Raw genomic sequence first — 26,549 nt, 5'->3', positions numbered from 1 at the left:
TTTTTTTTACTCGACTTTTTCTTCTTGCTGATGAATGGTTTATTCTTTGTGGCGATGATGCTGTCAGTTTCCAAATTTGGCACCTTTTTTGAGAATATCATCTACAGATCAGGAAAAAAAAAAAGTCAGAAAAGATCAAAAAAAAAAATCAAGGAAACTAATTGCATGATGATACCACTTTATATAACAAAAAAAAAAAAAAAAAGATACTACATCATCAGTAGCAACAAAGAGACTAAACAAAATAATAAGAATAACTAAGTATAATGGAGGACTAATCTAGGATGGGATATAATAATAAAAGTTGACATTCACCAGGTTCCAGCCAAGTAGTGTACTTGTCGATCGTCACACCTATGTCTTCTCCAGTCCACACATTTGTGATTCTTGCCATTGTCGTTCCTTGCAGCACATCTGATAATTTGAAATCAATTTCCATTTTGAGCCAGGATGCCAGAGAAGAATGATTGTTCATTGTGATGGGATAGTAACATGTGTTGAAAAGCCCAACACATACCACATAATGATCCACTGATGATGATGATGTTGATGATAATGCTGATAAAGGTAAACGTTTCCACCAGACTTGACGATAATGCCAATAATCGGTAAAAGGCAAAGGAACAGCCACGATGCCAGATTGTTGAATGTCCAATATAATAGGATGATGCAGCATGTCGATGTATTTGTCAGGAAGCAATCGAGGATCGGCACCAATACAAAAGACTGAGCTGACCAAAGCCCAAAAGGCGATATAAGATTGACGTAGCAAATCACTGTCTAGACCATCGATACATCGCGCATTCCAAGGTGTCGTCATGCCAACCAGGACAGCGTCCAAATCGATGTAAAACCCAGAATGAGGACCCAGAACGGCGCGAGGCCAGCGTGCCACATACTGAAACCTTTCCAATACTCTAGAAGCAGAAGTCATGGTGCGTGTCGAATAAGATTCAATGTCAATGTAGATTCGCGCACCGTTGGCCATGGTCGCCCATTCATCTGCATACCTTGGATCCAAATACCAGGACAGTTCCACCCAAATGTCATGCCGCTTGAAACTTTGACCCATCATGCGTAGTGTCTCCCGACAATCAGGCGCCAAATCCGGATAGATAGGATCGCCACTACCAGGCCCACAGCCATCAATCTTGACATAGCGTACTCCCCAAGAAGCAAACAGATCACCCATCGAGTCATAATAAGCTTGGATCACCTCGTCGTGTACATCCGGCATATACGTCATTCCCTTGAATACATTGCCTTGTTTCCGTTGTCGTGTATATTCACCAATACGATGTGTTGTTCCCTTGATCAGTGTATCGTGATCCACTGCCCATGCTGGAATCCCTGGCAAGATGTAGATCCCCAATCGGTGGCCATTCTCTGCAAGTTGACTGGAAAGCTTGGCTAGTCCATTAGGAAATAGATCCGTTCGATACATCCACCGTCCATAAGCATCACACGTATTGCTCCACCCTGAATCCAAATTGATGTATTCGTATCGTGGTAGTTTTTGTCGCATAGTATTGGAAATGTCAAGAATATTCTTTTCATTAAACCTTTTTTTTTTTTTTAAAAAAAAAAAAAAAGAAAAGAAAAAAAGAATAAGAATATATATAACAAGAAAAGGCTTTTTTTTTTTTTTTTTTTGAACTTACCACGGAGAAATGTTCTTGCCACCATACCCTGCTACATTGTCCAAAAGTTGAGTTGACCAAGTAGAGAATCCAAGAATTGGTTTTTTGGCCCATTCTGGAACACTATTTTGTAGTAAATCATAAGAGTTTTTTTTTTTTTTTTTTTTTTTTATTAATAAACAGAACTAATTCACTAATGTTCATTCAATACCTTTCACTGCTTGCATAAATGTGATTGTCTTGTTGTTTAGGCATTATTCTGGCAGTTTCATAAAAAAAAGAAGGCTGGATATCAACATAGTAGTACAATATATATTATTAGAAATAGTATAAAAAAAATACCTAAAGAAGAAGATACAAAAAGAAGAGAGAAAAAAAGGAAAAAAAAAGAGTTTTTTTTTTTATTGGACGCCCCTTTTTAAGACAAAAAAAAAAAAAAATAAAAAAAATAACTAAGACTGGAATTCTATCGATATGTTTCTCTAACTATAAAAGCAGCTACATCAATATCTTGCCAATATTGCATATGAGCATTGAACGCATTCAAGTATGGATTCTCCAATAAACCTTCTTGTAAAGCATAGTCCACACGGCCATTCAAATTCATTAACTTCAGTTTGCGTGCACCATGAGTATGAATATGGGTTGGTAGTGGTGCTGGAGGAGATTGCCTGGTCAATGTCGTTTTAAGACTGGATGATTGTCGATGCATTCCAATGGCTGAAGATGAGAATACATACGCTGGATCACTGTTAGATCGTATCCGATTGTTGCTATTGCTATTACTTGTTGTTGATGACGACGAGTCATTGGTATCGATTTGGTATTGTTGGATGTGTTTGTTATGTGCACTGCTTAAATGTGATGGTTGTTGATCTAAAGGTGGTGAATAAGATGCGGATGAGGAAGATAAAGATGCATTATTATCTTCCACGATACGTGTCGTCGACGTATTCAAATCATTATCATCACTATCGTTGGTATTGTTGTCTTCTTCTTCATCATCTTCATCAGTCGTTGTGTCTTTGTACATTTGTTGTCGAGATAATCCAAGTCCACGCATCAAAAGATTGGTAGTCAGACCCACTTTCAATGATTCATACATGGCCCCTGCACGATTGGCAATACCTGATCCTACATTGTACCCAGCATCAAATACACCTTTCAATCCACCCTTAACATATGGAATAGGTTCAGGTTTCAATTTTGCACTGTAATGGCGACTAATCAATGGTTCTAATCGATAAGCAACAGGATCTGCCTACAAAAGATGATATAAGTGAATTTCAATACTATCATTGTTATTATTATTATTATTATTATTATTATTACCTTATGGAATATATTGTATAAATTTTCAACAGCAGGATAACAAATAGGAATAGGTGTAGCTGAGGTAGAAGAATCTTCAAATGATCTATTGGAAGATGAAGCTAAAGATTTCCGTGATCCGATTTTGAATCCCTTTAATAATAAAATAATACCCAAAGGAGAACCAACAGCGAAGAAATTTTGAACCTTGAAATTCAATGGAGGTGCCTTTTTTTCGGAAGATGTATTGCTAAGAGGTTGCGGTATAGAGCCTTGTTGTATTTGGAATGGTTGAGAAGTCAGCATATCAAATGCGAGCATCGACTGAAAAAAAAAAGATTAATTTGTATCTCTCCTTTTTTCTTTCAATTTTTTTTTTTTTTTTTTTTTTTTTTTTTTTTTTTTTTTTACCCCAAGTGAATGTCCAATGATGGTAACCTTGCCGGAAAAAGTAGGATTTCTTTGAATATACAAACCATAAACACGGTTCATTTCTTTGGATATAATGTTAATCATTTGGTCACGATATTTGGGGGTCATATATAAAGGAACTAAAAATATAGAAATTAAAAAAAAAAAAAAAAATTCAATCGGTTTATTCCCCCCTTTTTTATGTATACACTTACTGTCCATAAGAACATCAGATACAACAGTACGAATGTTTGGAATACCATCCAGTGTAAGTTCTTCCAAAGTGGGGCAACCATCATCAATACCCAACATCCCAAGATCAGCTTCAATACTTTCATCATCATCAGAGGCAATCCCAAATTTGATATCTTGTCGCCATAAAATAGGTAATACCAGAATACCATTAGGTTGTTGAGGTGTAGATGTTGCCGCTATCCCGGTAGAATATGCCGCCTTGATGGTTTTTCGAAATGAAATAATGTCTATATATAAAATGAAAAGGAAAAAAAAAAAAGTCAATTTCAATATATAGCATTTTCCACTAATACTTTACCATCTACAAAGTTCTGTCCCGTTTTTTCAGTCATCTTTTGTCCAATCCTAAATATAAACAATTATTAACCTTTTCATTCAAATTTTCACCTTTCTTCTTACCCATGGACAGCAAAAATAAGGTGATCAATCTTTCTAATTTCATCATCTTCATCCTGTTCAGTAATTTCCTCTTCTACCTCTGCTGCTGATGGTGTTGAGATAGGGGTGTTACTTGATAAATCTGCCTCCACTGATGCAATTATTGTCTTTTCATCCAATGATGCTGCTGAAGGTTTAGGTGAAGAGGTGGCAGTTTTAGTTGCTTTAGTAGATTGTCGTTGTCTTTCCACTTCAGAATAGCCACGTATCAGTCGAGTTCCACCCATATTTTGTTTGTTGGTCAATCTAGTAATGATACTTTTTGCAATCTTGCTACTAGCACTATTACTAAATAACAAAGTTAATTAAAACATAATAAAATATAGATTCAAGGTACTTACGATAATAACCAAGCAGTATCAGCACCAGTGTATACTATATATTGTCCTAGATAACGTCCCAATAGATTCCATTGTCTTTCTACAGGTTGTTTTGCCAAAGTCATTTCCAATTTTTTTTCTTCCACAGTTGCTGTTGATGATGATGTTTCATCCACTTTTGCTTGAGGAAAAGAATATCGTTTAGAAGAAGCAGCAGTGGCTGATATTGCTGATGCAGGTGATAATGTCGCTGTTGCTGGTGCTGCTGTAGTATTGGCAGTTGTAGTGGTACTAGTAGTAGAGGAGTTGTCATCCACGGTTTGTTGATTTTCATTTCTATATGGTTTATGTTTACTATATATGTAAAAGAATGAAATTTAACGATTGTTATCTTTTTTTCTTTGTACCTTTTGATATTCTCTTACTAGTAACCAATTTCGATTTGTTCAGCCAAATTTTCTTCACAAGGTAGCCACTTTGATCCATCACCTTGCATAAACCAAGTAGCTCTTCGTACTTCATAAGTAGCACCTTCCCAATAGACTGGACTAATGGTTCGTTCATAGACATCTACTTCAAATAATTGGTCTTCGTTCACTAATACTTTGGCTCGTACGTCATTGCCCTAATTGAAACATTAACAATATACATGGTGAGAAGAAGAAGGAAATATATATATATTTGTTATCTATATTACCTGATATGCTTTTTCTAATGCAGCGGAATCCCGTTTAGAAAACGCTATCCAATTTGAAGGAGTTTTCACTTTGGGAGAGGAAGGACTTTTGGGTGGTTTTTTCAAGTTCGATGCGCTTTTAGCTCGTCGTATAGCTAAAGGATCTGTCAAAGGGCAGTCTAGTGCATGAAACCTAAACACACAATAATATATGATTCAAAAGAAAAAAAAAAGTGACAAATAAGAGATAAATACACTTTTTTTTTCCTTTTTGCTTTGTCGTGCTTTTATTTTATTTTTATTTTTATTTTACCAATGAGCAGTAAGTGGAGGAACATCAGGATCTGGTATAATACTTGTTGGTCTTACAGATCGTCTTTTTTGGTATACGTGTAGACGATCGTCTGTTTCCATGGAAATAGGATGAAAGAAAAAGTGAAAAAGAGAGAGAGAGAGTGAGAGAAAAGATAAAGAAATAGACAGCGAAGTAGGATATACCACAACAAACAAAAATTAGCTTTATTTTGAATTTCCGCCAGGATTCTCTTTTTTCTTTTGCAGTGGGATCAAATGCAGTAAATCGGTATTGGAGCATTCTTCAAAAAACAAGAATAAAATCGAATATTATCAGACACTTTTATTTATCAATAGTTATCATCAATCTACATGTAACAGATAGAACCCTCTTCCAAAGGTATATGTATTATTTCCCTGGATTTGGTTTGCCAAGACATATACTGTTTTCACTATTACTGGATTTTTCCATTCGCTTAGCAGGTGACCGGATTTTTTAATGTGCAAGAGCTTACGTGCAAGTGAATTGTGGCACACGCCAATCATTTTTCTGGCTCACGCCAAATAGCTTTCTGGTACACGCCAATCGTTTTCATGGTGCAACGCAGATGATTTTTAATACGCATTATGGGTAAATAAATTGTGCGACAAATTTGATTTCTGGACGATTTCTGGATTGATTCAGGGTCCTAAAATATAATTTCATAAAAATAATGATTGATGGTGATTGCCTCAGTAGGTGTGTTGATTCTTTTCAACAGGCCATATTTGGAAAAAAAAAGAACTATATTTTTTGTATTGTGTCATCATCATCCTACAATCATCACTTCCATAACAATTATCACCATCATATCATCATCATCATCATATCATATGGTATGGAATGTAATTTATTGAGATATAACTAACTAGATTACAGTAAATAAACAATTACTAAAATGCGGTACTGATAAACATATGATAACTGGAGGAGGGTCCCATCAGATATTCACTAATAATGTAAAGAGAAATATAGAAAAAAAGTGAATACATACAGCCGATAAAGTATTTCTTTCTATGCCTACCATTAAGTCATCTTCAGAGGAAATACCGAACTCGGAATCATAATCATAGTCGTAACTGAACCGCCTAAACAGATAAGATGTATATGAGTATTTCATCATGGTTTTTTCTTTTTGCTTTTCTTTTTGTTTACCTTGTTCGTTGTGCAAGTTCCTCCGCTTCCACTGCATCCAAATCAGGAAATGCGTCACCAGGATGATCTTTTGTTGGATCATGTTGTTGTTCCTCCTTGATCTTTGAGTTTACAGTTTTTCCTTCATCCGTTTCATCCTCCCGTTTGATATTTCTTTGAGAATCAAGATCACCCATTTCATTCGTTGAGGTATTGTCATCACTGTCGTCGGTGGTGGTATCACTATCATCGTCTTCTTCTAATTTGACTGTCTTGTCTGATATCATTGATGGTAACACTCGATGTAATACTTTAGCAACTGATTGTCTTGTATTTGTATTCCATGGCGGCGTTCTTCGATGACATATAGTTGAATCAATGCCATCCAAAAAAAATGTTAAGGATGTACGTTTTCTTTTGCCCCAATAAGTGCGTGCTTTGGCGTAGGTACAATAAAGAAAGCCTATATAGAGAAAATAATCAAAGACGTCAGTAAAGGATTTTAGTTGACATTAAAATCCCAATCCATCAATTGCTTGAACCTCAGTATATAATAGAAAAAAAAAAAAACTTACATTTCGCACGAGTCATTGCTACATAGAGGAGTCGTCTATTATGTATAAACACATAAGAATTCATTCGAGTATTATCATCACCTTATTCTATCTTTTTTTTTTTTTTTTACCCTTCTTCATTGGCATCTTCGGCTCTCGGATGAGGTATAATACCGGATTCGCAAGCAGCGATAAAGACACAGGGCCATTCAAGACCTAAAGAAAAGAAAATATAAGTCATTTAGAATAAAATGAGGATCTTTTCATTCCTAGTTACCTTTTGCAGCATGTATTGTCATGAGTTGCACTTTGTTCTTCTTTTGAAAAGATACTTGAGAGGATTGTTGAGAATCAATGTCATCATCATCTTCATCCATATCCATATCTAGTGCTGTATTCTCCACAAATTTGTCAATATTACCCATCACATGTTGAGAAGAAGAGTCATCACCAGAAGTATGTTTTTTTACATCATAAGCAGCAGCCACGGTCATCAGTTCACCCACATTATCCCATCGCATCATATAATCATTGTAGTTCTTTTTCAGGTAATTTTCATAGTCAATGTATTTGACAATATAGTCTAAAATCTTTTTAACGGATTCCTATCAATCGTCGAATAAATAAAAAAAAAAAAAAAAAAAAAAAAAAGAAGAGTTAAGCATAAAATGTATCGTTTTATATATATATATCTTTCTTACCTTGGAATCGATCATTGCTCGTACATCATCACATAATCGAACAAATTTCTTGACATTGGATTTGACAGTTGGAGGTAAAGCATAATCCCATAAATGATTATTCTTCTTCTTTTTCGTGACCGAGCATAATTCCTTAACCACGTCCAATACAGTTTTTTCCTTGAGTCTTGATAGTGTACAAATCTTGTCTTTTGTAACATTGCCTACACCGCGACGAGGAGTGTTAATGATACGATCAAAAGAAAGAGTATCATTTGGATTATAGATAAAGCGAATATAGGCCACAAGATCTTGAACTTCCATACGTTCAAAAAACCCTACGGCAGCAACCTAATATATATATATATGGAGAGAGAATAAATATATGAAAGAGAAAAAAAAATATCGAATCTATTTTTTTTTTATATTTACAATTTTGTATGGGATACCGGATCCTTTTAAAGCATTTTCCAGATTTCGAGTAAGGTAATGGGCACGCACCAGGATAGCAATATCTTGAAAATTGATCAAACCGCCAGAAAAGTGGATGATTCGTAATATTTCTTCAGATATGGCATGAGCTTCAGAGATTTCATCTTGGCAATGTAACAGAGATACTGGTTCACCTTGACCATTGTTTGTATATAATCCTTTTGGAATACGGTCAGTATCTACAAAAAAGAAATAAAATATATGTTTTAATATGACTATATATATATATATATATATATATATATTACCTTGAGAAATCACATGTGATGCAGAGTTAAGAATAAATTCAGTGCTTCGATAATTTTCCTCCAAGTTCACTATAACAGTATCAGGAAAATCGGTCATCATGACTGTAAAATTTCGAATGTTGGCTGAACGAAAACCATATATACTTTGATCAGGATCTATTGAAAGATGATATTATTTATGAGGAGATGGTTTGGAAGGAAGGAAGAGACTTACCACCTACGATCGTAATTCCCTTTGTTTTACCAGCAATATAATACAATATATCATATTGTACCTTGTTTGTATCTTGGAACTATTACATATATAAATTTAAATTAGTATAAAAGAGATATTCAAAAATGAAAAAAAATAATAATAATTTTACTTCATCCACCAGAATATGCTTAATATTGTCCATCACTGAAGGAAATGTCCTAAACAATGCTCTTCCATAAAGTAATAAATCATCAAAATCCTATTTAGAAGAATAAGAATGTAAGAGAACACAAAAAAGTAACATATTCACGCATCTATACCACTAAATGTTCCATACGCATACGATGATCATAAGCGCTAATAGGAAAAAAAAAACAAATAGAGGTTAAACCTTACCCATTGATCAATAATAAATCTTACTTAAACACCAATATCATATCTTGAACATCAAGATTTTCATCGTCATGATGCATAGTTGCATAGTCTTCAGCCGTTGATCCAGTGTTTTTGGCCTTGGTAATGAATTGCCGGAATACCTCTAGAATAATAAAAGAAAGAATGAGATTACTTTTTTTTTTTTTAAGTATCCATCTTACCACTTCGATTTGCCTTTGGAACGTCGCGAAACCCCTTTAATTGAGAACCAAGAAGTTCGACAAGTTCTTTGAGTATTTTACCACTATATATTTCAAAATAATTAAAAAAAAAAAGAGTTTTATTTATTATTATCATCTTTACTTACGTTTCTACAGGTTCAATAATACGAAAGTCGGGTGGTAGATCAACCCCTGTCCCATATTGTCGCAAATAAGTAGCGCATAAAGAATGAAAAGTACCCATGTTCAGTTGAGCAGAAGTCATAGGTCCAAGCATATTATTTGCTTCTAATCTTTCTTTCATTTCACGTGCTGCTTTTCTAGTAAATGTAGCTACAATCAATCTTTTAGGATCCACATTTTCACTGAGTACTAAATGAGCGACACGAGTTGTCAATACTATAATAAATAAAACAAAAGTGAGATTGTATTACATTTATATATCTTTTTTTTACCTCTTGTTTTCCCTGAACCAGGACCAGCCAATATTTGTAAATGTTGTGCTTTTGATGTTACGGCTTCCTTTTGTTTGGAATTTAATCTATCAAGATATGCTTTTACTGGCATGATAAAGGAGAAAGAACAAAGAAAAAAAAGAAATTATGGACTTGCGCGAAAAGTTAGTTTCACTGACTTTGAAAATTGTCACTGGGATCAACAATGTGATATGTTTCACTGATTTAGCTCTATCACCCAAGAGAAATTTTAGCTGCCAAGTCTCAGAAAAAAATGAGACTCAGTTGGCATGAAATTAATAAACCATAACCCCTCCTTCTATGAATATCCAATCTTTTTCTCTTTTCCTTTTTTTTTTCTTTTTCCTTCAAACTTTATTGGCTTATGACAGATTCACATCATTCTCCTTTATTATCAAATTATAATACATTGACTGGTACTAATACTTTCCAAGCCAGCGGTCATGCATCCGATCATCCTTCAACATTACCTTATTCTGAAGGTTATTCTATGGTAATCTTTTTGTTTTTTTTTGTTTTTTTTTGATAAACTAAATATTTTTATTTTCTCATTAGCAAACTCCTTCTTCAATGATGACCAGTCAAACTATGTATCGAACTACACCACAACAACAAGCTGCTATGGCTGCTGTACAACATCATCATCAACATTTAGATCATCCTACTACAGGAGCAGATGAACCATTATATGTAAATGCAAAACAATATCATCGTATTTTGAAACGAAGAGCTGCAAGGTCTCGATTAGAAGAAATGCATCGAGTAGCTAAAGCAAGGAAACCCTATTTACATGAAAGTCGTCATCGTCATGCCATGCGTCGACCTAGAGGCCCCGTAAGTTCTTTTATATATATATATATGATGAAAACAACAATAGGTTCCCTTCCTCCAAAAAAAAGAGGATTCTTTGTATTCACCTTTTTTTTTTTTTGTTCTTTTTTTTTCTTTTTTTTTTCCTTCGAATATAGGGCGGTCGATTTTTAAGTAAGTTCTTCCACAGAAAAAAAAAAAAAAGCACATGGTTATTATTCGAACTCAGTTTTTTTTTTTGTTTTTTAATAGCTGCTCAAGAAATTGCAGAATTGGAAAGTCAAGGAAAATTACCAGAACATGAAGAATCAAGTGATGATAATCCATCAGGCTCTCGTCAAGAAGAAAAAACAGAACGACCACCCAGTCCACCAAAACCAGCTCAACAACATCATCATCTTGCTCCTTCTTCCCTTTCTTCCACCACTTCTGCCGATTGGACTTCTCCTTTTGTTCAACAACCTTATACACAACCTAAATAATAAACCATGAACACACACATACATACATATTTATTACATACATCTATCACACACATCATTTTTATTATTTATGATCAATAAACAAAGAATAATCTATGTCTAAAAATTGTCAAAATTTCCATAACCTTTCGAAGTTGTCTTGATCTTTTTACTGTCACTACCCAAGCTATCATCCAAAGTAGTTTCCCTTTTCCTTGTTACATTTTGAAGGTATTTGCCTACACCACCACCAGAAGTTGTTTTACTTTGTTGTCCTTTAGTCACATTGGGTCCAAACCATCCCATACTGTTCACCTTGGCTTCTTTTCGTTCTTTTTCAGCCAAGATTGCAGCCGCATTGGCTTCCTTTTCCAGTTTGCTTGCCAATCGTTCTTTATATACTTGATAAGGATCTACTAAAACATCCACTTGCTTGATTCGAATATCCCGTTCTGGTCGATCATTATCATCCACACTGATAGATTCCATCTTGTTCAGTACTTCCATTCCACCAACCACTCGTCCAAATATGGTATGTTGCCGATCTAAATGTGTACAAGGTCGATAGGTGATGAAACTTGAAATAAACCCCCATATTAGTCATATAAAATATAAAAAAAAAAGTCATATCGATACTTACAATTGTGATCCGTTGGTGTCTTTCCCATGATTAGCCATACTGAGAATGCCTCGATCGTCATGTGATAATGTTGATTTGATTTCATCCGGAAATTCTTGTTTAAAATATGATTCACCTCCTTTTCCTGTACCAGTTGGATCACCACCTTGAATCTATTATCATAATAAACATGAGTGTAAAGATGATGAATATCTTTTTTTTTTTTTTCATCTTACCATAAAATTCTTGATACTTCGATGAAAGATGACATTTTCATAATAACCTGTTTTCGCAAGCATGATAAAATTATAACATGTTCGAGGTACCTATCAAAAAAAAAAAAAAAAAAAAAAAGGTTAATTATTTTCTTCACTTTTTCTTCCATCCATTTTTTTTTTTTTTTTTTTTTGTATTTTACTTTATCGCTATACAATTCAATATTCAAGTTACCAAGATTGGTAATGATCCGTACATAAGCCTTGGTTTTAATTTTTTTGTACATATATTCATCTTCATTGATCAAAGCTTTTTCATTGACAGTAACTCGTTCGACTGCGGTGGAGGTAAAAGACTGTGCGGCAGCTCCAGTAGAAAAGTGAGCTGCGTTGTAGGGAGTATTTTTCTTGATAGGTTGATGATATGAGACATTGGGTGCATCCTTGATAGCTTCCTTTTCTTTCTTCTTTTCCAATTCGGCATAGATCCGTCCAGCTGTACCACCCATGCCTGCCACATTGATATTGTTGATTGGTTTACGTTTTTCTGCTTCTTCTGCCTTATTCACCACCTTTAGATTATTATTGAGATAATGAAAGTTGGACATATCTCTGTTTTCTAAATTGTGTGGATCCTATTAATAAAATAAGGTAAATAAAATTATTTATTATTATTATTATTATTATTTTTATTTACCTGAATCATAATGATATCCTTTCGAGTAAAAGGTTCGTCAGTCATTAAATCTTTCCAATGTTTAGCTTTGATATTCAGTCGTTCAATGGTATCATAAGCGTACACGTTGCCAGTGGTCTTTATAGCAGCAATGGCGGTATGATCAGAAAATGTTTTGAAGGTCACAGGACAATAGAATTCACCTTTTTCGTTCTTGTGGAAATGTAACTTGATCAAATCTTTGGTATGAAGTTTAGCCCCAGTGACAGGATTTGTTCCATATTTCTTGATATAAGGTATGATATGTACAAGATCAAATACGATGCCTTCAGATGTACACACAGGATGATCAAAAGGTTGTAGTGATAAAGAGCAACAATAAAAAGGAAGTCGTTTAAATCCTGCTGTTCCTTTTCGTCCCATCGTACCAGAAGATGCTGAATGTTGGCCTACTTCTCCACTCCATTCTGAATGTGTAATATAGAGTTTGTCCGTCCACTTGCCCATGCTTTGTTAAGATATAAAAAAATAATGAAGTATAAAAAAAAAAAAAGTAATCGAAAACAAAAAAAAAAAAAAAAAAAAAATATTGACTTGCGGTGCTTCAAAAGAAAAACCCATCAACACAGAATGTTCATTAGCATGAAGTTAATAAATAAGATGATTGTAAGTACTTATATACATAATTTGAATTTGTTATTTGACTTTATTCAAATTGACAAACTCTTTTTTTTTTTTTTGTCCTTTTGAAGCTTTTAAATTTCTAATATAACAAACAAATTTCAACTTTTAACCACTGAAAAGGTTGTTATTATATTCACATTTCATCCACATAAGAGTAATACAACCCATCATACCCTTCATGACCATTGTATTATTCATCATCAATGCTATCATGCATCATCATTTTTTTTTTTAGCTGAAAAGATTGGGAACTTTTTATAGTTAAATCACAAAAAAAGAGTGTACAAAACAGGATCGAACCCCATTTGGAAATATTGACACAACATGAATGATCAACTTTTTGGACAAAACAAAAAAACAAAAAAATAGATGGTATTAATTTTTCTTGTTTATTAAACGGTATTCTACATATAAAAAAAAAAGGAGGAGAAGAAAATAAAAGAAAGGGGGAGGGAATGATTCAATAACAAAACAAAAGACTATACAAAAATAAATAAATGGGTCCAAGAATAAATCACAAAAAAATATAAGAAAGAAATGAATGGAGATAGATAAAAAAAAAAAAAAGTATAAAAAAAAAGGGGGGGAAAGGGGATCTAGAAGCACATAAACTTGTTTTTCTTGGTCATCAATTCCTCCATCCTGTTTTCCAAAATCAAACGAGCCTTTTCAGCCTTTTCCTTGAGTCGGCGTTCTTGTTCCAAAGATTGTTCCAATTGCTTGCGTCTTTCACCAGCTTCATCTACAGACGATTTTTGTTGACTCATGATTTGTGTCACTTGAGATCGCAGATTCTTGATTTCTAAACTATAGGCTTGTTTTTCTTTGTTCAATACTTCCAATTGTTTCTTGGCATCTCGTACTGATGTTTCGGATCTTGATAATTGATGTTCTAGTTTACTGATCACGTCTTGATGTGCACGCACATCCGATTCAGCTACCTGTGCCTTGCGTTGTAAGGATCGTAACATCTTATCGTACTGTTCGGCAGTTGTTTGGGTTGATTGTTGACTGGTTGAAACACTCATATCACTGACAAGACTGTTGGTTGTATGTGTCGAGTTGTTACGCTGAAGAACAGTAGGTGGAAAAACAGGATGAGTTGTATTGATAGGTGAAGTTACCATGGATGACGAACCAGATGACGAAGAATTGTTGTTGGGAACAGCGGGTAAAGGTGTAGTTGGGATAGGTGGCAATGGGTTGGAAGGTGGTGCTGATGGTGGTGGAATGGAAGCAGACCGAGTGAGGAATGAACTTGTAGAAGATATAGAACCAGGTCGATCCATTGAATTGCGAATTGATTGACTGAGAGGTCGTTGAGACGAACTCACATCATCGTAAAAACCGGTAGGATGGTGATAATCCATGGCTGATAGTGCACGGAAGGAATTGGATTTTTGTATCTTGGCCATACTGTTTGAAGAAAGATCACGATGTAATTTGTATCCATGATGTTGGCCACCGGGAGGAGGAGATGCAACACGAGGTGTTTGGGGAGGAGAAGTAAAAGGTAATCCATTACCATTGTTATTGTTGTTGTTGCTGTTGTTGTTGTTGTTATTGCTAGAGAAGATGGGACCAGAGGAAACAGATGCTGAAATTGGTTGTGGTAAAGAATGTCGAGGCATCACTTGTTCCATTTCTTTTTCCATACGGTCGTTTGCAGCACTGAGTTTCATAAGTTCTAATTCCAAATTCTTTGTTTCCAAACCAAACTGAGTTCGCTGTAAAACAAGTTGAGCTTCCAAATCATCTACTTGTATCATCAGCTGTGTCTTATCGTTGGCAAGATGGTGCAATTGATCAATGATTTCTTCACGAGTGGTTGTGTCCTTGATATCGATACGGTTTTGTTCAGCGATTCGACGTTCTTGTTCCTGTCGATTGGCTGTCGATGTACTTCGTGATGTTAACGGTGAGGGTGAACGCGATGATGATGTTGACACTGAAAGTTCTTGTTGAAGTTTCATCAATGCTGTATCCTTTTCCCGTAATAAAACTTCTTGATCTGAGAGTTGTCGTAATAGACTTGTGACATCATATGTTTGTTGTTCTGGTAACTGTACAGTGGTTGTTGGTGGTGATGTAGATAATAACGCTTCTTCTTCTCCATCCTTTTCTTCTTCCACATCCTGTAACATTCGACTATTACTAGCAGTTGAATCCGATCGCTGACGACGACGTAAGAGTTGGTCTTGAAGTTGTTGTAACTGTGTTGATTTCTTAGCATGACTGGTCACAGCTTCTTCTAAACGGTCTTGCATGGTCTGTAAGGATTGTTCCAAAGATGCCACTACATGAGATTGTTCTTTGTATGCCTTCTTAGTTTTATCCAGATCATCCATGGCTCGGTCAAATCGTCCTTCATATTCATCTTGATCCAATTGTCGTGCACGTTGAAGTACTTGCAACTTGTCTTCCAATTCGGCTATCATACCTGATGTGTCGTTGGCTGCCAAAAGACTACGTTCCTTTTCCATTGAAGCCATGGTATCCTTGAGCTGCTGTTCCACAAGAGCCAATCTGGTAGCTTGTTTTTCAATTGTCATTTGCGCCATTAATAATTCATTTTGCTTGGTTTCCAGGTCACGGTCCATCTCTTCACGTTCCTTGGTTGCTTTTTCCACAGCTTCATCCAATTCGACCACTCGACTTTCTAAAGCCACCAGGCGTTGAGCATCAATATCTGCAGTCAAAGGATCGTTGATTTCAATTTGTTTTTGTTGTTCGTCAGCGAGTGCAGCCTTTGCATCCGTCAGTTCTAGAGTCAAACGTCGTGTCGAAACATTACCCTCTTCTACCGATGTAGATAATTCCTTCACCCGAGCTTCCAACTTTTCCACCAATTGTAAACGAGCTTCATAATCAGCATCGCGCAGCTTGTGTAATTGTTGTAGTTCAGCAAGAGATATCAATGAAGCCGTGGTCTGATCATCATGACGGCGTAGTGATTTGTCCATCCATTCCACAATCAGATCTAGTTGTTTCCTTTCCATTCCAAGAGCAGCCATATCACGTAGAACGCTTTGTAAATCCTTTTGAAGAGCCTGTACACATTGTGTTTTTTGTTGGTTTTCCTGTTCCAATTGCTGAAGATGAGCATCCTTCACATCCAGTTGTTGCTGTAATTGACCCATTGCATGTTCCATGTCGACCAATTTCTGTTCAAATAAGATGATGATTTGTTCTTGTTTGCTTTCAACTTGATGGAGTGCCTGAATATCCAAGTTGAGTTTCTCCAGTTCTGCCAATCGGAGTCGTAATGTAATTTGTGTGCCCTGTTCGTGTTCCCAAAACTGTTGTTGAAGCTCTGTTCGTTTAGACAAGGCGGCTTGGTGTCCTTCTTGTTCCTTGGCTACCTGAGAAGTAAGAGCAGTAATGGTTGCTTGAGCTTCATCGTATCGTGTTTGTAGATCCAATTCCACTTTTGCATGATTTTCTTTCATGGTTGACAATTGCGATTCCAGATCTGTCATTGCTTGTGTATGTGTTGTTTGTAAGCTAACCAATTCTTGATGTAAAGTGTCCATTTCTTCCAATCGTCTTTCCAGAGTTGCAATACGAGATTCCTTTTCTTCTAATTGTCTTCGCAATTCAAGTGCAGATGGTGTGGATGAACTCGGGGATCCTTCGTCGTTACCAGAAGTAAGGGCTCCAATTTCCAAATCAGCAACAGCAGATTCAGACATGATAGAATGCCTTTTAATGGAGGCCAAGGTCTGTTTCCATTCTAAACATTGAGATCGAGATACAACCATTTCTTCCAGTAGTTGTTGGTGTTCATCATCATCTTGATGGGTAATTTCTTCATTGGTAGTTACTTGTTCCTGATTTGTCCAAAGATCCAATTTTTGTTGCAAGGTGGCCATATGTTGTTCTTGAAGTACGAGTCGTTTTTCTGCAGCTTCTGCTAATACATTCCAACGTTCTTGATCTTCTTGTGCTTGGGTCAATTTGAGTTCTAATTCTTGAATATATTTTTCTGTAGTAGCATCCATATCTTGGAAATGAATAACTTTATTCTTCAGAGCGATCAGAATATCTTGATCACGGGAAGCTTCTTCAGCAGAAACGGTCAACTTGGTTTCCAGTTCTTGAATATAACGTTCGGTAGATTGTTCACGTTCGATGGCTTTGGCAAGCTTATCTTGTAATGTAGCCAATGTTTCATGTTCTTGATCTCGGAGTTGCTGGTATTCGGCCATCTTTGACTCTTGTTGAGCCAATGCTTCATCAGAGTGAGTCAATGCTGCGCGTGCTAGTGCCAATTGTGATTCCAAACCAGAGATTGATTTTTCATATTCTTCAATAACAGGTTCTACTAAATGTTGAAAATCGAGACTACCTAATGCTGAATCTTGAGAGCTATGTGACACACGACTATCGTTAGGTGGTTGATGTTGTTTGGCATTGATATAGACATCGTCCGTTGGAAGTAAAGAGGAATCAGATGATGTTGAACATGTTATCTTCAAAGATCGTTGTCCAAGTTGAGATTCTACCCATTGATTGCGTTCGCGAGTTACTGTGAGTTCATTGTGTAATTCTTCGATTTGTCGACGAAGATCTGAAACAACCAAAAGCTGACTATGATCGAATTCTACGGCATCAGGTTGGGAAATGTTGAGTACTGCTGATGGTGATGGACTAGGTGGTAATGGCTGATCTTCTTCAGTGGATGTTGAATGTGAATTGGTAGGAGAAGAGTTCTTTCTGTTGGGTAATACTGATCCTTGTGATTTTAGAGTTCTAATTTCGGTTTTCAGTTTGGTGATAAGAGATCGTAAAAAGTCGGGACTATCGTTGGTCATCCAATCTTCGGTTTCGTTGCGTTCAGATTTATTTTTTATACTTCGTGCACGATGAGCGTATTTGATTGTATTGGCAGTTTCGGTCAAATTGAGTTCAGCAGGACTAATACAGGCAATCATGAGAGTTGTTGCATTTCCACCCAAAGAATCTTGTAGTAATCGAGTCAATTTGGAATCCCGATATGGTATATGAGCTGCTTTTTTCTGATGATTGGAGGGATCAGCAGCCAAAGCTGAGATAACGTTGCCAAGAGCTAATAGACCAGCGTTAATACTAATACCTTCTTTTCGACGATCACCTTCTGCAGCAGTACGTTTCAATCGTTCAGAACCAGCCAAATCGACAAAGTGGAACTTGGAAAGCATGATCATCCATTCACCATCATCATCATCATCCTTGGTACGTTGTTCCATTTGACCCACCATAGCTTTGACATTAAGACAACTAGCTCGTCTATTCATTCCAATCATAGAAGATCGTGTGTTGACAGGCGATGGAGCAGGTTCTCTTTTCCGTAGAGTACTATTTGATTTTGTTGGTGATGTTGAAGGAACCCATTTTTCTTGTTTCAAAGTGACAGAGAAGATAGCATGAGATCTTGATGATTTAGCATTCATATCAGTGGATCCAGTAGCACGATTATCAGTTCCAATTTGTAGGTATCTAAATTTAATAATAATAATAATGATAATAATAATAATAAATACACTAGATAGAGTTCAATCAAACAAAACACTTACCGTAGTACATCATCAGCATTATTGACCACAACTTCTTTCACACCAGTCCAATGAATATGACCTTTTGTATCTTCACGAATGGTAGCAGGAGGACGTTCATTTGGAGGAGCAGGATTTAATAGATCAATCAATTCTTCATTGTAAATTTCTACAAAACTGACATGAACAGTATAACGAGGTGATTTATCGCATACATCATCTTGAATAATAGGAGCAGAACCACGACGTAAAGGACTTGAATTGGCATTGTTGTTTGTAGTAATCATGGAAACAGGGCGTAATTTTGTTGAAGATATAGCACGACGAGGTAATCTTAAACCTGAATTTGATGGTGGAAAAGTAGCATTTGATGTAGATCGTTTTGTTGATGATGAAGATGATGATGGAGATGAAGAAGGTGAATTTGGATATAAACGTTGAAAAAAAGCAAACATAGCTCTAGGAATGATACCTATTTTTAATAATAATAATAACAATAACAATAAATGAATATCAATAAAAAGGAAAATGATAAAAATAGTAATAAAGAACATGATGTTACCTTCTTGATCAGGATCTGTTGAGCCCATGATAGTGTGTGTTTTGCCTGATGAAGTTTGACCCTGTGTAACAATGATAATTTAAAAATGAGTTCATATTTTGGTTTCAACCTCATGTCAAAAATAATCCCAGAAAAAAAAAAAAAACTTACATAGGCAAGAATAGTAGCGTTGTACCCTAATTAAAATAATATAAAAAAGATTAGTTTCATTCTTATATTTTTTTTTTGATAATATATGTTTACCATCTAAAAATCTATCTACTAAATTTGATGCTACTCCATTAAATACTTGATCTTGTGTACTTTCTGTATCAAATACATAATCAAAATTGAATGATTTTTGGTGAGGGACGACTGTAACTGTATTGCCAAAGGTTTTGATAACATCAGAATCCGAAGAATGAGAGAACCTTGGTTGTGAACGATCTTGTTTTGTTAATGGTCGTACTCGTATGGCTGATTTACAAAAAAAAAAAAAAAAAAACAAGTTATTTTCTAGTTTTTTTAGATATATCTAGAGATAAACTATATTATTATGTAGGTTTTTTTTTGGGTTATTACCGACTTGTACTGCAGTTGTTTGTGATTCCTTTATAGATATAGTTGGTGATGGTAAGTTAATTGTATTGGTCATAATAATAAAGGAATAGTCATTAAATTATTCAAAAAGAGAAAGAAAAAAAAAATAGAATAATATTAAAGAAGAAAAGAAAAAAAAAAAGAAAAAAAGAAAGAGAAAGGAAAAATTGTGCGCGTTGAAGAAAAAGGAAAAAGGAGTCAGGCGGAATATGAATTTGCCAAGGATGGAAAAGAAGGAAATCAAGGGGGAGAAGTGAGATGGTAAGCTTGTAAAGGGAAAATCAAGGAGGTTATAGTAAAAATAAAGTGAGTGTAAATATATAAATGAATGTAGAGTCTATACCAGTCGTCAGGCAAGAGAGAGAAAAAAAAAAGTAGGATGAAGGCTTAATAAAAAAAAAATAGTATATTTAGTCAGAGGGGTTACTTTCTTTTCATTAGTCAAGTTTCTGTTTTCTGCATAATGTTATAAACAAATAACAATAATAACTTACCTATATAGATGTGTATAATAAAATAAAAGAAAGAAGAAAGACAAAAAAAAGAATGATTAATGTATTTTACTATCTTTAATGAAGATGATGAATATTCTGATAGACACAAAATCAAATAAGCCTATTAATGATTGACCAATGATATTTCCCGCAGAGATTGTGTATCACTAAAACTTTGGGGCACAGGCAAAAAAAAAAAAAAAAAAGAAAAAAGAAAAAAGAAAAAAGAAAAAAAATAAGAAAAAAAGAAAAAAAGAAAGGTCTTGATCAATAGTAAAGATATTTTCTTATTTTTTATTATCATCATTAGTTATTAAGAATTAACCATCATCACATTATTCTCTTTTTTCCAGAATTGCCATGATTTTTTGTTCTTTATGGGTATTTCTTTTCTTGTAGGCTAAAACGGGTAAAAAAAGAAATATTTAATTATCCATGTGGTCATAAAAAAAAAATTTTTTTTTTACCTTGATCTTCTTTAAACTTGTAAATAATTTTTGTAATTTTTGAGAGGTTTTTTTCTTTTTTGCCAAGACTGTATCAGATAAAGAATGTAAAGTAGAAGTACTATTTTCATTATTACTATTCACCATTTTGTCAATATCAATAGAACTATGATTAGATGATAAAAAGAAGGAAGATCGTCTCAATGTGGTGGTAGTAGTGGAGACACTCTTGGTTTCTACTGTTTCTTCCTCCTTCTTTTCAGATGATATTCCATGATTTAGATCACCGCCTAGTTGCAATGAAGTTGGTGTCACCATTTCTGGACACAACAATGGCGCTAGAGTTTCTGTACTACCCAGAGTCACGTTTGCTGTTTCATTCATCTTTTCATCATCCTTTACTACCACTTTATTTGATAGAATAGAACAACTAGAATTGTCAATGGTATCATCAGTTTCAATATTCACATGTTGAGTAGTATTTTCATCTTCAATAGAATACACTTCTTCCTTTAACTCTATATCTATTGTCCTGTCCATAGCAACAATAGTAAGATCTTCATGCATGGCATCATGGAGAGATGGCTGTATTTTCACTGGTGTCACTATTGGTACTTTGATTGGCGTTTCCACATCCAATGATGATGATGATGATGATGATGATTCAATTGAGCCTTGTTGTTGTTGTTGTTGTTGTTGTTGTTGTTGTTGTTGTTGTTGTTGTTGTTGTTGTTGTTGTTGTTGGACTGCATCATTGACAGTGACCTCCTTTATTAAAATAGTGGGCGTATTAGTTGGTTTTGTTGATCTTGATTTAGTTATTGTGGCAGTGGTGGTAGGAACTTCATTGACAGGTAAACCTAATTTCATTGCTCGCTTGGCTGCTTTTTTGGCTGATTTTTTTTGTTCACGTTGAATTGCTCTTCGTTGAGCTCGATTTCCTTGTAATGCTGGTGTCAATGCATTGTTAGTATTTTCCATCTTTATATTGAAATAATAAACAAAGATGCAAAAAAAAAGAGATAAAGAAAAAGAAAAAAGAAAAGGGAAAAAAAGAGGGAAAAAAAAGAGAGACAAGATAATTCATGGTCTATATATTTTATAGAATGATGGATGATTGTTTTTTTTTTTTCTTGAAACGTTAATGCTAAAACCCCTCTTTTCCCTCCTTTTTCTTTTGCTTTGTTGGTTTTGTTGTTTTACTTTTGTCTATTCCAACGTTATCCTCTTTTCTTCTCAATCCATCATGTCTCCTCTCTCATCTTTCTCCTGTCCAGAAGTTAAAACGCATGGAATTATCATGAAGAGATAATCATAGTTCACGCTTTTCTCTTTAAATTGTCATCATCACTTTGTCATCAAAAAAAAAAAAAAAGATATGCATCGTGTCCTTTAGTTTTTCTCCTTGGTTTTCATGGTTACCCCTAAAGTACTGAGCTCTAAACTTTTTTTTTTTTTTAAAAAAAAAAATAACAATCCAAAAGACAAAAACAGTAAACCCGAGAAGAGGACCCTCAGCATCAATGTTTCACTATCAAAACTTGTGTATCTTCCGCATCACCAAAAATGTTCCAAATACTTCTATTTTTTTTCTTTATTGAATCATTATCAAAAAAATATATCAGATATAAACTAAAGGGGGGAAAAAGAAAGTAAGAGGGGTAGAGAGAGAGGAGTGGCAAGAAGGAGTCGTAAAAGAAAAAGAGGGACATTGATAAGAACAAACAAAGCACCGATCACCTTCTCCTTCCTTGGAATATATCTAAACTAAACCTACTCTTACTATTCGCACGCTAACTTGGCATCAAAAGAAGTAAGGGCAATGGCAAAGGCCTGTAATAGACAAATAGGATACTTGTAATCCAATGTAAAATAATCCCGTTCCACGCGACCAAATTGCATAACAATGTAGTCCACTAAAACGTAAGAGAAAGATATCAGATTTCCCTTTTCTTTTTTATATATATTTTCCGCATACATATAAATAATATTATCAAAAACTTACAATCATTGTCATGTACAACTTGAAAGTTTTTCACTGATGCTTGGGTCACCCGTCCACTAAAGTTCAAAACAAAAGATTGTGTTTCTATCAATCAATAAAGAGAGAAAGATAGATATCAATAACAAAATATCTATGAAATCAACAGCTATTCACCTTCATTCCATTGAGGACTTTTGTTATGTAAAACTAATAAATCTTTTGCATGACCATCACGATATTTGGCCAATAAAGTATCTGATTCCTAAAAAAACAAGTAGAGTCAATAAACACAAGTAATATCCTTTTTTTTTTATAGATGAACTTACGGATTCCGGTCGGAACTCTGGTCGTTTTCCATCTCTAGTCAAAGTATGCATCAAAATTGTCATTTTCCGAGGTCCTTTGAATCCAAGAATGTTTGGATCCTATAAAAAAAAAAAGATGAATGGATAAAAGCAAAAACCATGTATCATCTTTCTATTCATGATGATAAAAATTTACTTACATATAATACGGCGCCTAGTTCTTCCCGTATAGGTAATTCACCCATTTTGCCAGTTTGATCTTTCTTCTTATCAGGATGAATACCATGAGAATACAATACAAATGAAGTCCCCAAAAAGTTGGATCGCACCTTTCCCAAAACAATCTCTTCTGTCAAAAACGCTCCTGGTTGGTTTGGATCAACTAGGTGAAGGGTACCGACAATGGTGTAATAACTTGTTTGACTTTTCCTTTGTTTCTTGGCGGTCATGACATGATGAATTTCCCCGGTGGCAAGATGTTCAATATATAATTTGTATTGAGGGTATAGCTTATCAAGGCCATCACGAAATCGACATATACGACAAGTCACCCTTGTATTCAGTGCAGCTGGTCTATTTTTTTTTCCCAAAAGGATCATAAAGAGTGGGTTAGTATGATAATTGATGAATACATATTATTCTTACCTAAAAGCAAGATCATTTAATTCTTTTTGTGATAAAATGGGACGAGGGAGAACAAAATCAATAGGAACAACAGGACGGGACACTCGAATAGTAGAGTCTTGTGGCACCACGGTTGCGTCTGTGTTGTTTGCATAGTCTTCATCGTCAGAATCACCAGTACTTGGTTGAGAAGTGAATGTCGCTGATGTTAATTGCGGATAGTTATTTGAATTGGCAGTATTCATATGAAATAAAGAGAATTAAATAAAAAATAATAAAAAAAAGTAAAAAAAAAAAAAAAAAAAAAAAAAAAAGAAAGAGAAAAGAGGTATTGAATGTTCACTTAAAAAAAAAAAAAAAGAAGAAAAGAAAGTATGGATTCAATTTCCGATTGTGGGGGGGATTAGCACAATAGATCAGAAGAGCTACTTTATTTTATTATAAGATACATTATAAAACTTTGTGTGTGTTGATGATGTTGATCTATACTTGATAAGTTAGAACAGCCAAGGCCAAGGATAAAACAAGAATCAAATTAGGCAGAACAGCCCAAGCAGCAGAAGGATGTAACATTATGGGGAAAGATTGTAAAGTATAGTTACCCAGTTCAGCTTCAGTAATTTCAGTCACAGTGAGATAAAAAGAAAAGTTCATACCATGAGGGACGTTCCAGTTGTATGTAGCATTAGTTGTAAAATCAACATGAGTACCAGATGAGTTATTGGGAGGAAGTTGATAATTGGTTGTGACGTCTTGAATCTTTTGAGTGGCAGCAGAATCTTGCCATAAAGAAATATTAACAGCTACTGCACCTGTACCAAGGTTTTGATAACCAAATGTGATGGGTATTGTTGAACCTGGATTAACAGTATCATTATTAGCTGGAGTATAAATGGTGGGTCCTACTTGACATTGGATGACTTGTAAAAAACAGATCATCATCAAGAAGATGAACGTAGTGAGTCGAGTCAACATTTTTATTTGATATAAAAAGGAATGAAATAAAATGAATGAATGGATGGATGAATGGTATAAAAATAAAAATAAAAAAAAGGAAAGAATAAAGAAGAGAATGAATAAATCAAAAAAAAAAAGATGAAATAGATTTCTCCACATTAAAAAAAAAAATACATCTTGAAAGATTATTTTTAGAAGACATTGATGTTACACTTGCAACAAAAATCATCATGAAAATTTGAAAAGCAGAACTTTATTTAAAAAGAAACCTTTGATTTTCCGTTACTGTTGTACAAACCAAAGTGGGTCTCGACTCCATCGTTACCAGCAGGTTTCCAGTTAGAATCTAAAGCTTCAAAGTAATAATATTCGATATCTGACATGGATCGTAATTGATTGACATAACTTTGGACATTACTAACACTAGGTACAGAAGCTCCATTTGTATTACCAGCAGAAGGCCAACCAGTTTCAGCAACAAAGACAGATTTACCTTGAGCCTTGGATTTGAAAGTATTCAATTGTTGTTTCATATTGGAACCAGCTTGAGAGATATCCACTCCACCAAAGTAAGGATGAATATTAACACCAATCACATCGCTTGCAGCAATCACATCACTAGGGAAAGTGTTAGGTGTATCCACGGTACCCACAGGGATATTGTAGGATGAAGTAGCGCTTTTGACTTGCTTGATCTTGGATACCAAAGCACTGCTTGATAGTGAACCAGAGAAAATCACTTCATTACCTACAGTAATACCATCGATCAACTTGATATTCTTGCTATTGGCTTTCAAAGCAGATAACAAGTTGTTGATTTCTTCATCATCACCAGATGATCCATCAAGCCATACGGCTGCAGTCACCTTCATTGAACTGTCCACAGAAGAAATAGCATTCAAAATATTGCCAAGTTGGTCACATTCTTGAGAATAGGTACGGATATGCTTGATACCATTATTACTAAAGTCTTTGACATATTGCAACACTTCATCAGTGGTTTGACATGATCCATCTGAGTTCTTGGCTGTGTAACTATTGATTTTTTTTAAATGAGTATAATTTATATATATAAGGAAATGGTTTGTTAGTTAGTTTGTTTTTTGAATCATCTGTGAAAATCATGTTATTGTTTCTTTTGATACGTACGTAATACCATATAAAGCATTTTGCCCTCTAGCTTGAATAGGAGCAGCTTGGACTAAACCTGTAGTACAAGCCATAGTAACAACGGCAGTGGTAATCAAAGTTGAGAAATGCATATTAATGAATAGATGAATATATAAAAGAATATAATGGGCTGAACCTGCAGCAAAAAATAACAATAATAATAAAGGAAATAAAGTTAAAGAAGAAAAACAAAAATGTAAAAAAAAAAACTCTTTCTCTTTTATATTGTTGTGTGAGAAATTTTTTAGGCATCAAAAAAAAAAAAAAAAACAGGTACCCTTCATCAAAGCGGTCTTTTAAAATAGTCACTGTACCTTTTAAGGCATTAGATTGATTCGATAAGTGTCAATCTAATTTGCAGCGGATCTACTTGATCATAACATCATAACAAATAAAAGCTCTAATGTCATACCTATCCAGTCAGCGTTGACTTGATGATTGCTAAGGACTCATCTATCATTTGCTCTGTTTATCTTCTATATCCGTCTATCGTATGATTGGACAGACAATGTTTGATCTTTTTTTTTTTTTTTTTTTACAGAAACCAACTCATCCACTCTTTCTATTCTATGATTGTTCTTTAGACCACGCAACACAAATCCAACATTTGTTGTTCTTATTGTTGCATTTTTTTTTTAGATCCACTACTAAAAAAAAAAAAAAAGAAA

General features: G+C 34.7%; 10 protein-coding genes across 10 annotated transcripts; 1 reads left to right on the top strand and 9 right to left on the bottom strand.

Annotated features, from left to right (window-relative positions):
* Positions 1 to 188: 188 nt before the first annotated feature.
* BX664DRAFT_274447 (glycoside hydrolase superfamily) lies at positions 189 to 2,065 on the bottom strand. Its single transcript, XM_051541247.1, has 3 exons — positions 1,852 to 2,065; positions 1,662 to 1,763; positions 189 to 1,562 (listed from the first exon to the last, which is right to left on the bottom strand). Exons 1-3 carry the CDS (start codon positions 1,893 to 1,895, stop codon positions 275 to 277), a joined length of 1,434 nt encoding a protein of 477 aa, XP_051402647.1. The 5' UTR covers positions 1,896 to 2,065; the 3' UTR covers positions 189 to 274.
* On the bottom strand, positions 2,051 to 5,519 carry BX664DRAFT_323934 (DDHD domain-containing protein). Its single transcript, XM_051543733.1, has 10 exons — positions 5,365 to 5,519; positions 5,073 to 5,244; positions 4,801 to 5,000; positions 4,397 to 4,729; positions 4,017 to 4,343; positions 3,916 to 3,962; positions 3,578 to 3,844; positions 3,363 to 3,502; positions 2,973 to 3,275; positions 2,051 to 2,901 (listed from the first exon to the last, which is right to left on the bottom strand). Exons 1-10 carry the CDS (start codon positions 5,463 to 5,465, stop codon positions 2,107 to 2,109), a joined length of 2,685 nt encoding a protein of 894 aa, XP_051402646.1. The 5' UTR covers positions 5,466 to 5,519; the 3' UTR covers positions 2,051 to 2,106.
* A 774-nt stretch (positions 5,520 to 6,293) lies between these two features.
* BX664DRAFT_58754 (uncharacterized protein) lies at positions 6,294 to 7,360 on the bottom strand. The gene is made up of 5 exons (XM_051549644.1): positions 7,351 to 7,360; positions 7,095 to 7,289; positions 6,541 to 6,982; positions 6,410 to 6,473; positions 6,294 to 6,336 (listed from the first exon to the last, which is right to left on the bottom strand). Exons 2-5 carry the CDS (start codon positions 7,156 to 7,158, stop codon positions 6,334 to 6,336), a joined length of 573 nt encoding a protein of 190 aa, XP_051402645.1. The 5' UTR covers positions 7,159 to 7,289; positions 7,351 to 7,360; the 3' UTR covers positions 6,294 to 6,333.
* Positions 7,361 to 10,105: 2,745 nt separating this feature from the next.
* Positions 10,106 to 11,091, top strand: BX664DRAFT_355776 (CCAAT-binding transcription factor (CBF-B/NF-YA) subunit B-domain-containing protein). Its single transcript, XM_051547845.1, has 4 exons — positions 10,106 to 10,254; positions 10,317 to 10,595; positions 10,730 to 10,745; positions 10,824 to 11,091. Exons 1-4 carry the CDS (start codon positions 10,126 to 10,128, stop codon positions 11,051 to 11,053), a joined length of 654 nt encoding a protein of 217 aa, XP_051402644.1. The 5' UTR covers positions 10,106 to 10,125; the 3' UTR covers positions 11,054 to 11,091.
* Positions 11,092 to 13,102, bottom strand: BX664DRAFT_382861 (peptidyl-prolyl cis-trans isomerase-like 2). Its single transcript, XM_051549089.1, has 5 exons — positions 12,564 to 13,102; positions 12,070 to 12,501; positions 11,888 to 11,977; positions 11,673 to 11,824; positions 11,092 to 11,609 (listed from the first exon to the last, which is right to left on the bottom strand). The coding sequence occupies exons 1-5, from the start codon at positions 13,047 to 13,049 to the stop codon at positions 11,153 to 11,155; spliced, it is 1,617 nt and encodes a 538-aa protein (XP_051402643.1). The 5' UTR covers positions 13,050 to 13,102; the 3' UTR covers positions 11,092 to 11,152.
* A 720-nt stretch (positions 13,103 to 13,822) lies between these two features.
* Positions 13,823 to 19,779, bottom strand: BX664DRAFT_259172 (uncharacterized protein; the record flags this gene model as incomplete). The annotated part of the gene is made up of 8 exons (XM_051540575.1): positions 13,823 to 15,061; positions 15,359 to 17,056; positions 17,147 to 17,574; positions 17,692 to 18,704; positions 18,782 to 19,232; positions 19,323 to 19,383; positions 19,473 to 19,498; positions 19,566 to 19,779. Coding segments are annotated over 8 exons (5,130 nt in total), but the record flags the coding sequence as incomplete, so codon positions are not given.
* Positions 19,780 to 20,636: 857 nt separating this feature from the next.
* On the bottom strand, positions 20,637 to 21,901 carry BX664DRAFT_355773 (uncharacterized protein). The gene is made up of 2 exons (XM_051547844.1): positions 20,863 to 21,901; positions 20,637 to 20,795 (listed from the first exon to the last, which is right to left on the bottom strand). Exons 1-2 carry the CDS (start codon positions 21,820 to 21,822, stop codon positions 20,709 to 20,711), a joined length of 1,047 nt encoding a protein of 348 aa, XP_051402641.1. The 5' UTR covers positions 21,823 to 21,901; the 3' UTR covers positions 20,637 to 20,708.
* A 507-nt stretch (positions 21,902 to 22,408) lies between these two features.
* Positions 22,409 to 24,052, bottom strand: BX664DRAFT_323922 (tubby C-terminal-like domain-containing protein). The gene is made up of 6 exons (XM_051543732.1): positions 23,776 to 24,052; positions 23,331 to 23,703; positions 23,152 to 23,250; positions 23,000 to 23,087; positions 22,847 to 22,930; positions 22,409 to 22,757 (listed from the first exon to the last, which is right to left on the bottom strand). The coding sequence occupies exons 1-6, from the start codon at positions 23,997 to 23,999 to the stop codon at positions 22,624 to 22,626; spliced, it is 1,002 nt and encodes a 333-aa protein (XP_051402640.1). The 5' UTR covers positions 24,000 to 24,052; the 3' UTR covers positions 22,409 to 22,623.
* Positions 24,053 to 24,099: 47 nt separating this feature from the next.
* BX664DRAFT_323919 (uncharacterized protein) lies at positions 24,100 to 24,808 on the bottom strand. The gene has a single exon (XM_051543731.1). It carries the CDS (start codon positions 24,727 to 24,729, stop codon positions 24,238 to 24,240), a length of 492 nt encoding a protein of 163 aa, XP_051402639.1. The 5' UTR covers positions 24,730 to 24,808; the 3' UTR covers positions 24,100 to 24,237.
* A 67-nt stretch (positions 24,809 to 24,875) lies between these two features.
* Positions 24,876 to 26,143, bottom strand: BX664DRAFT_323918 (glycoside hydrolase superfamily). The gene is made up of 2 exons (XM_051543730.1): positions 25,861 to 26,143; positions 24,876 to 25,746 (listed from the first exon to the last, which is right to left on the bottom strand). The coding sequence occupies exons 1-2, from the start codon at positions 25,971 to 25,973 to the stop codon at positions 24,969 to 24,971; spliced, it is 891 nt and encodes a 296-aa protein (XP_051402638.1). The 5' UTR covers positions 25,974 to 26,143; the 3' UTR covers positions 24,876 to 24,968.
* Between the last annotated feature and the right edge of the window lie 406 nt (positions 26,144 to 26,549).

Source organism: Halteromyces radiatus, assembly GCF_025201355.1.
Source record: "Halteromyces radiatus strain CBS 162.75 chromosome Unknown BX664scaffold_2, whole genome shotgun sequence".
Lineage (NCBI taxonomy): Eukaryota > Fungi > Mucoromycota > Mucoromycetes > Mucorales > Cunninghamellaceae > Halteromyces > Halteromyces radiatus.
The sequence above is the reverse complement of the archived record's forward strand: the minus strand, read 5'-3'. Positions and strand labels throughout refer to the sequence as shown.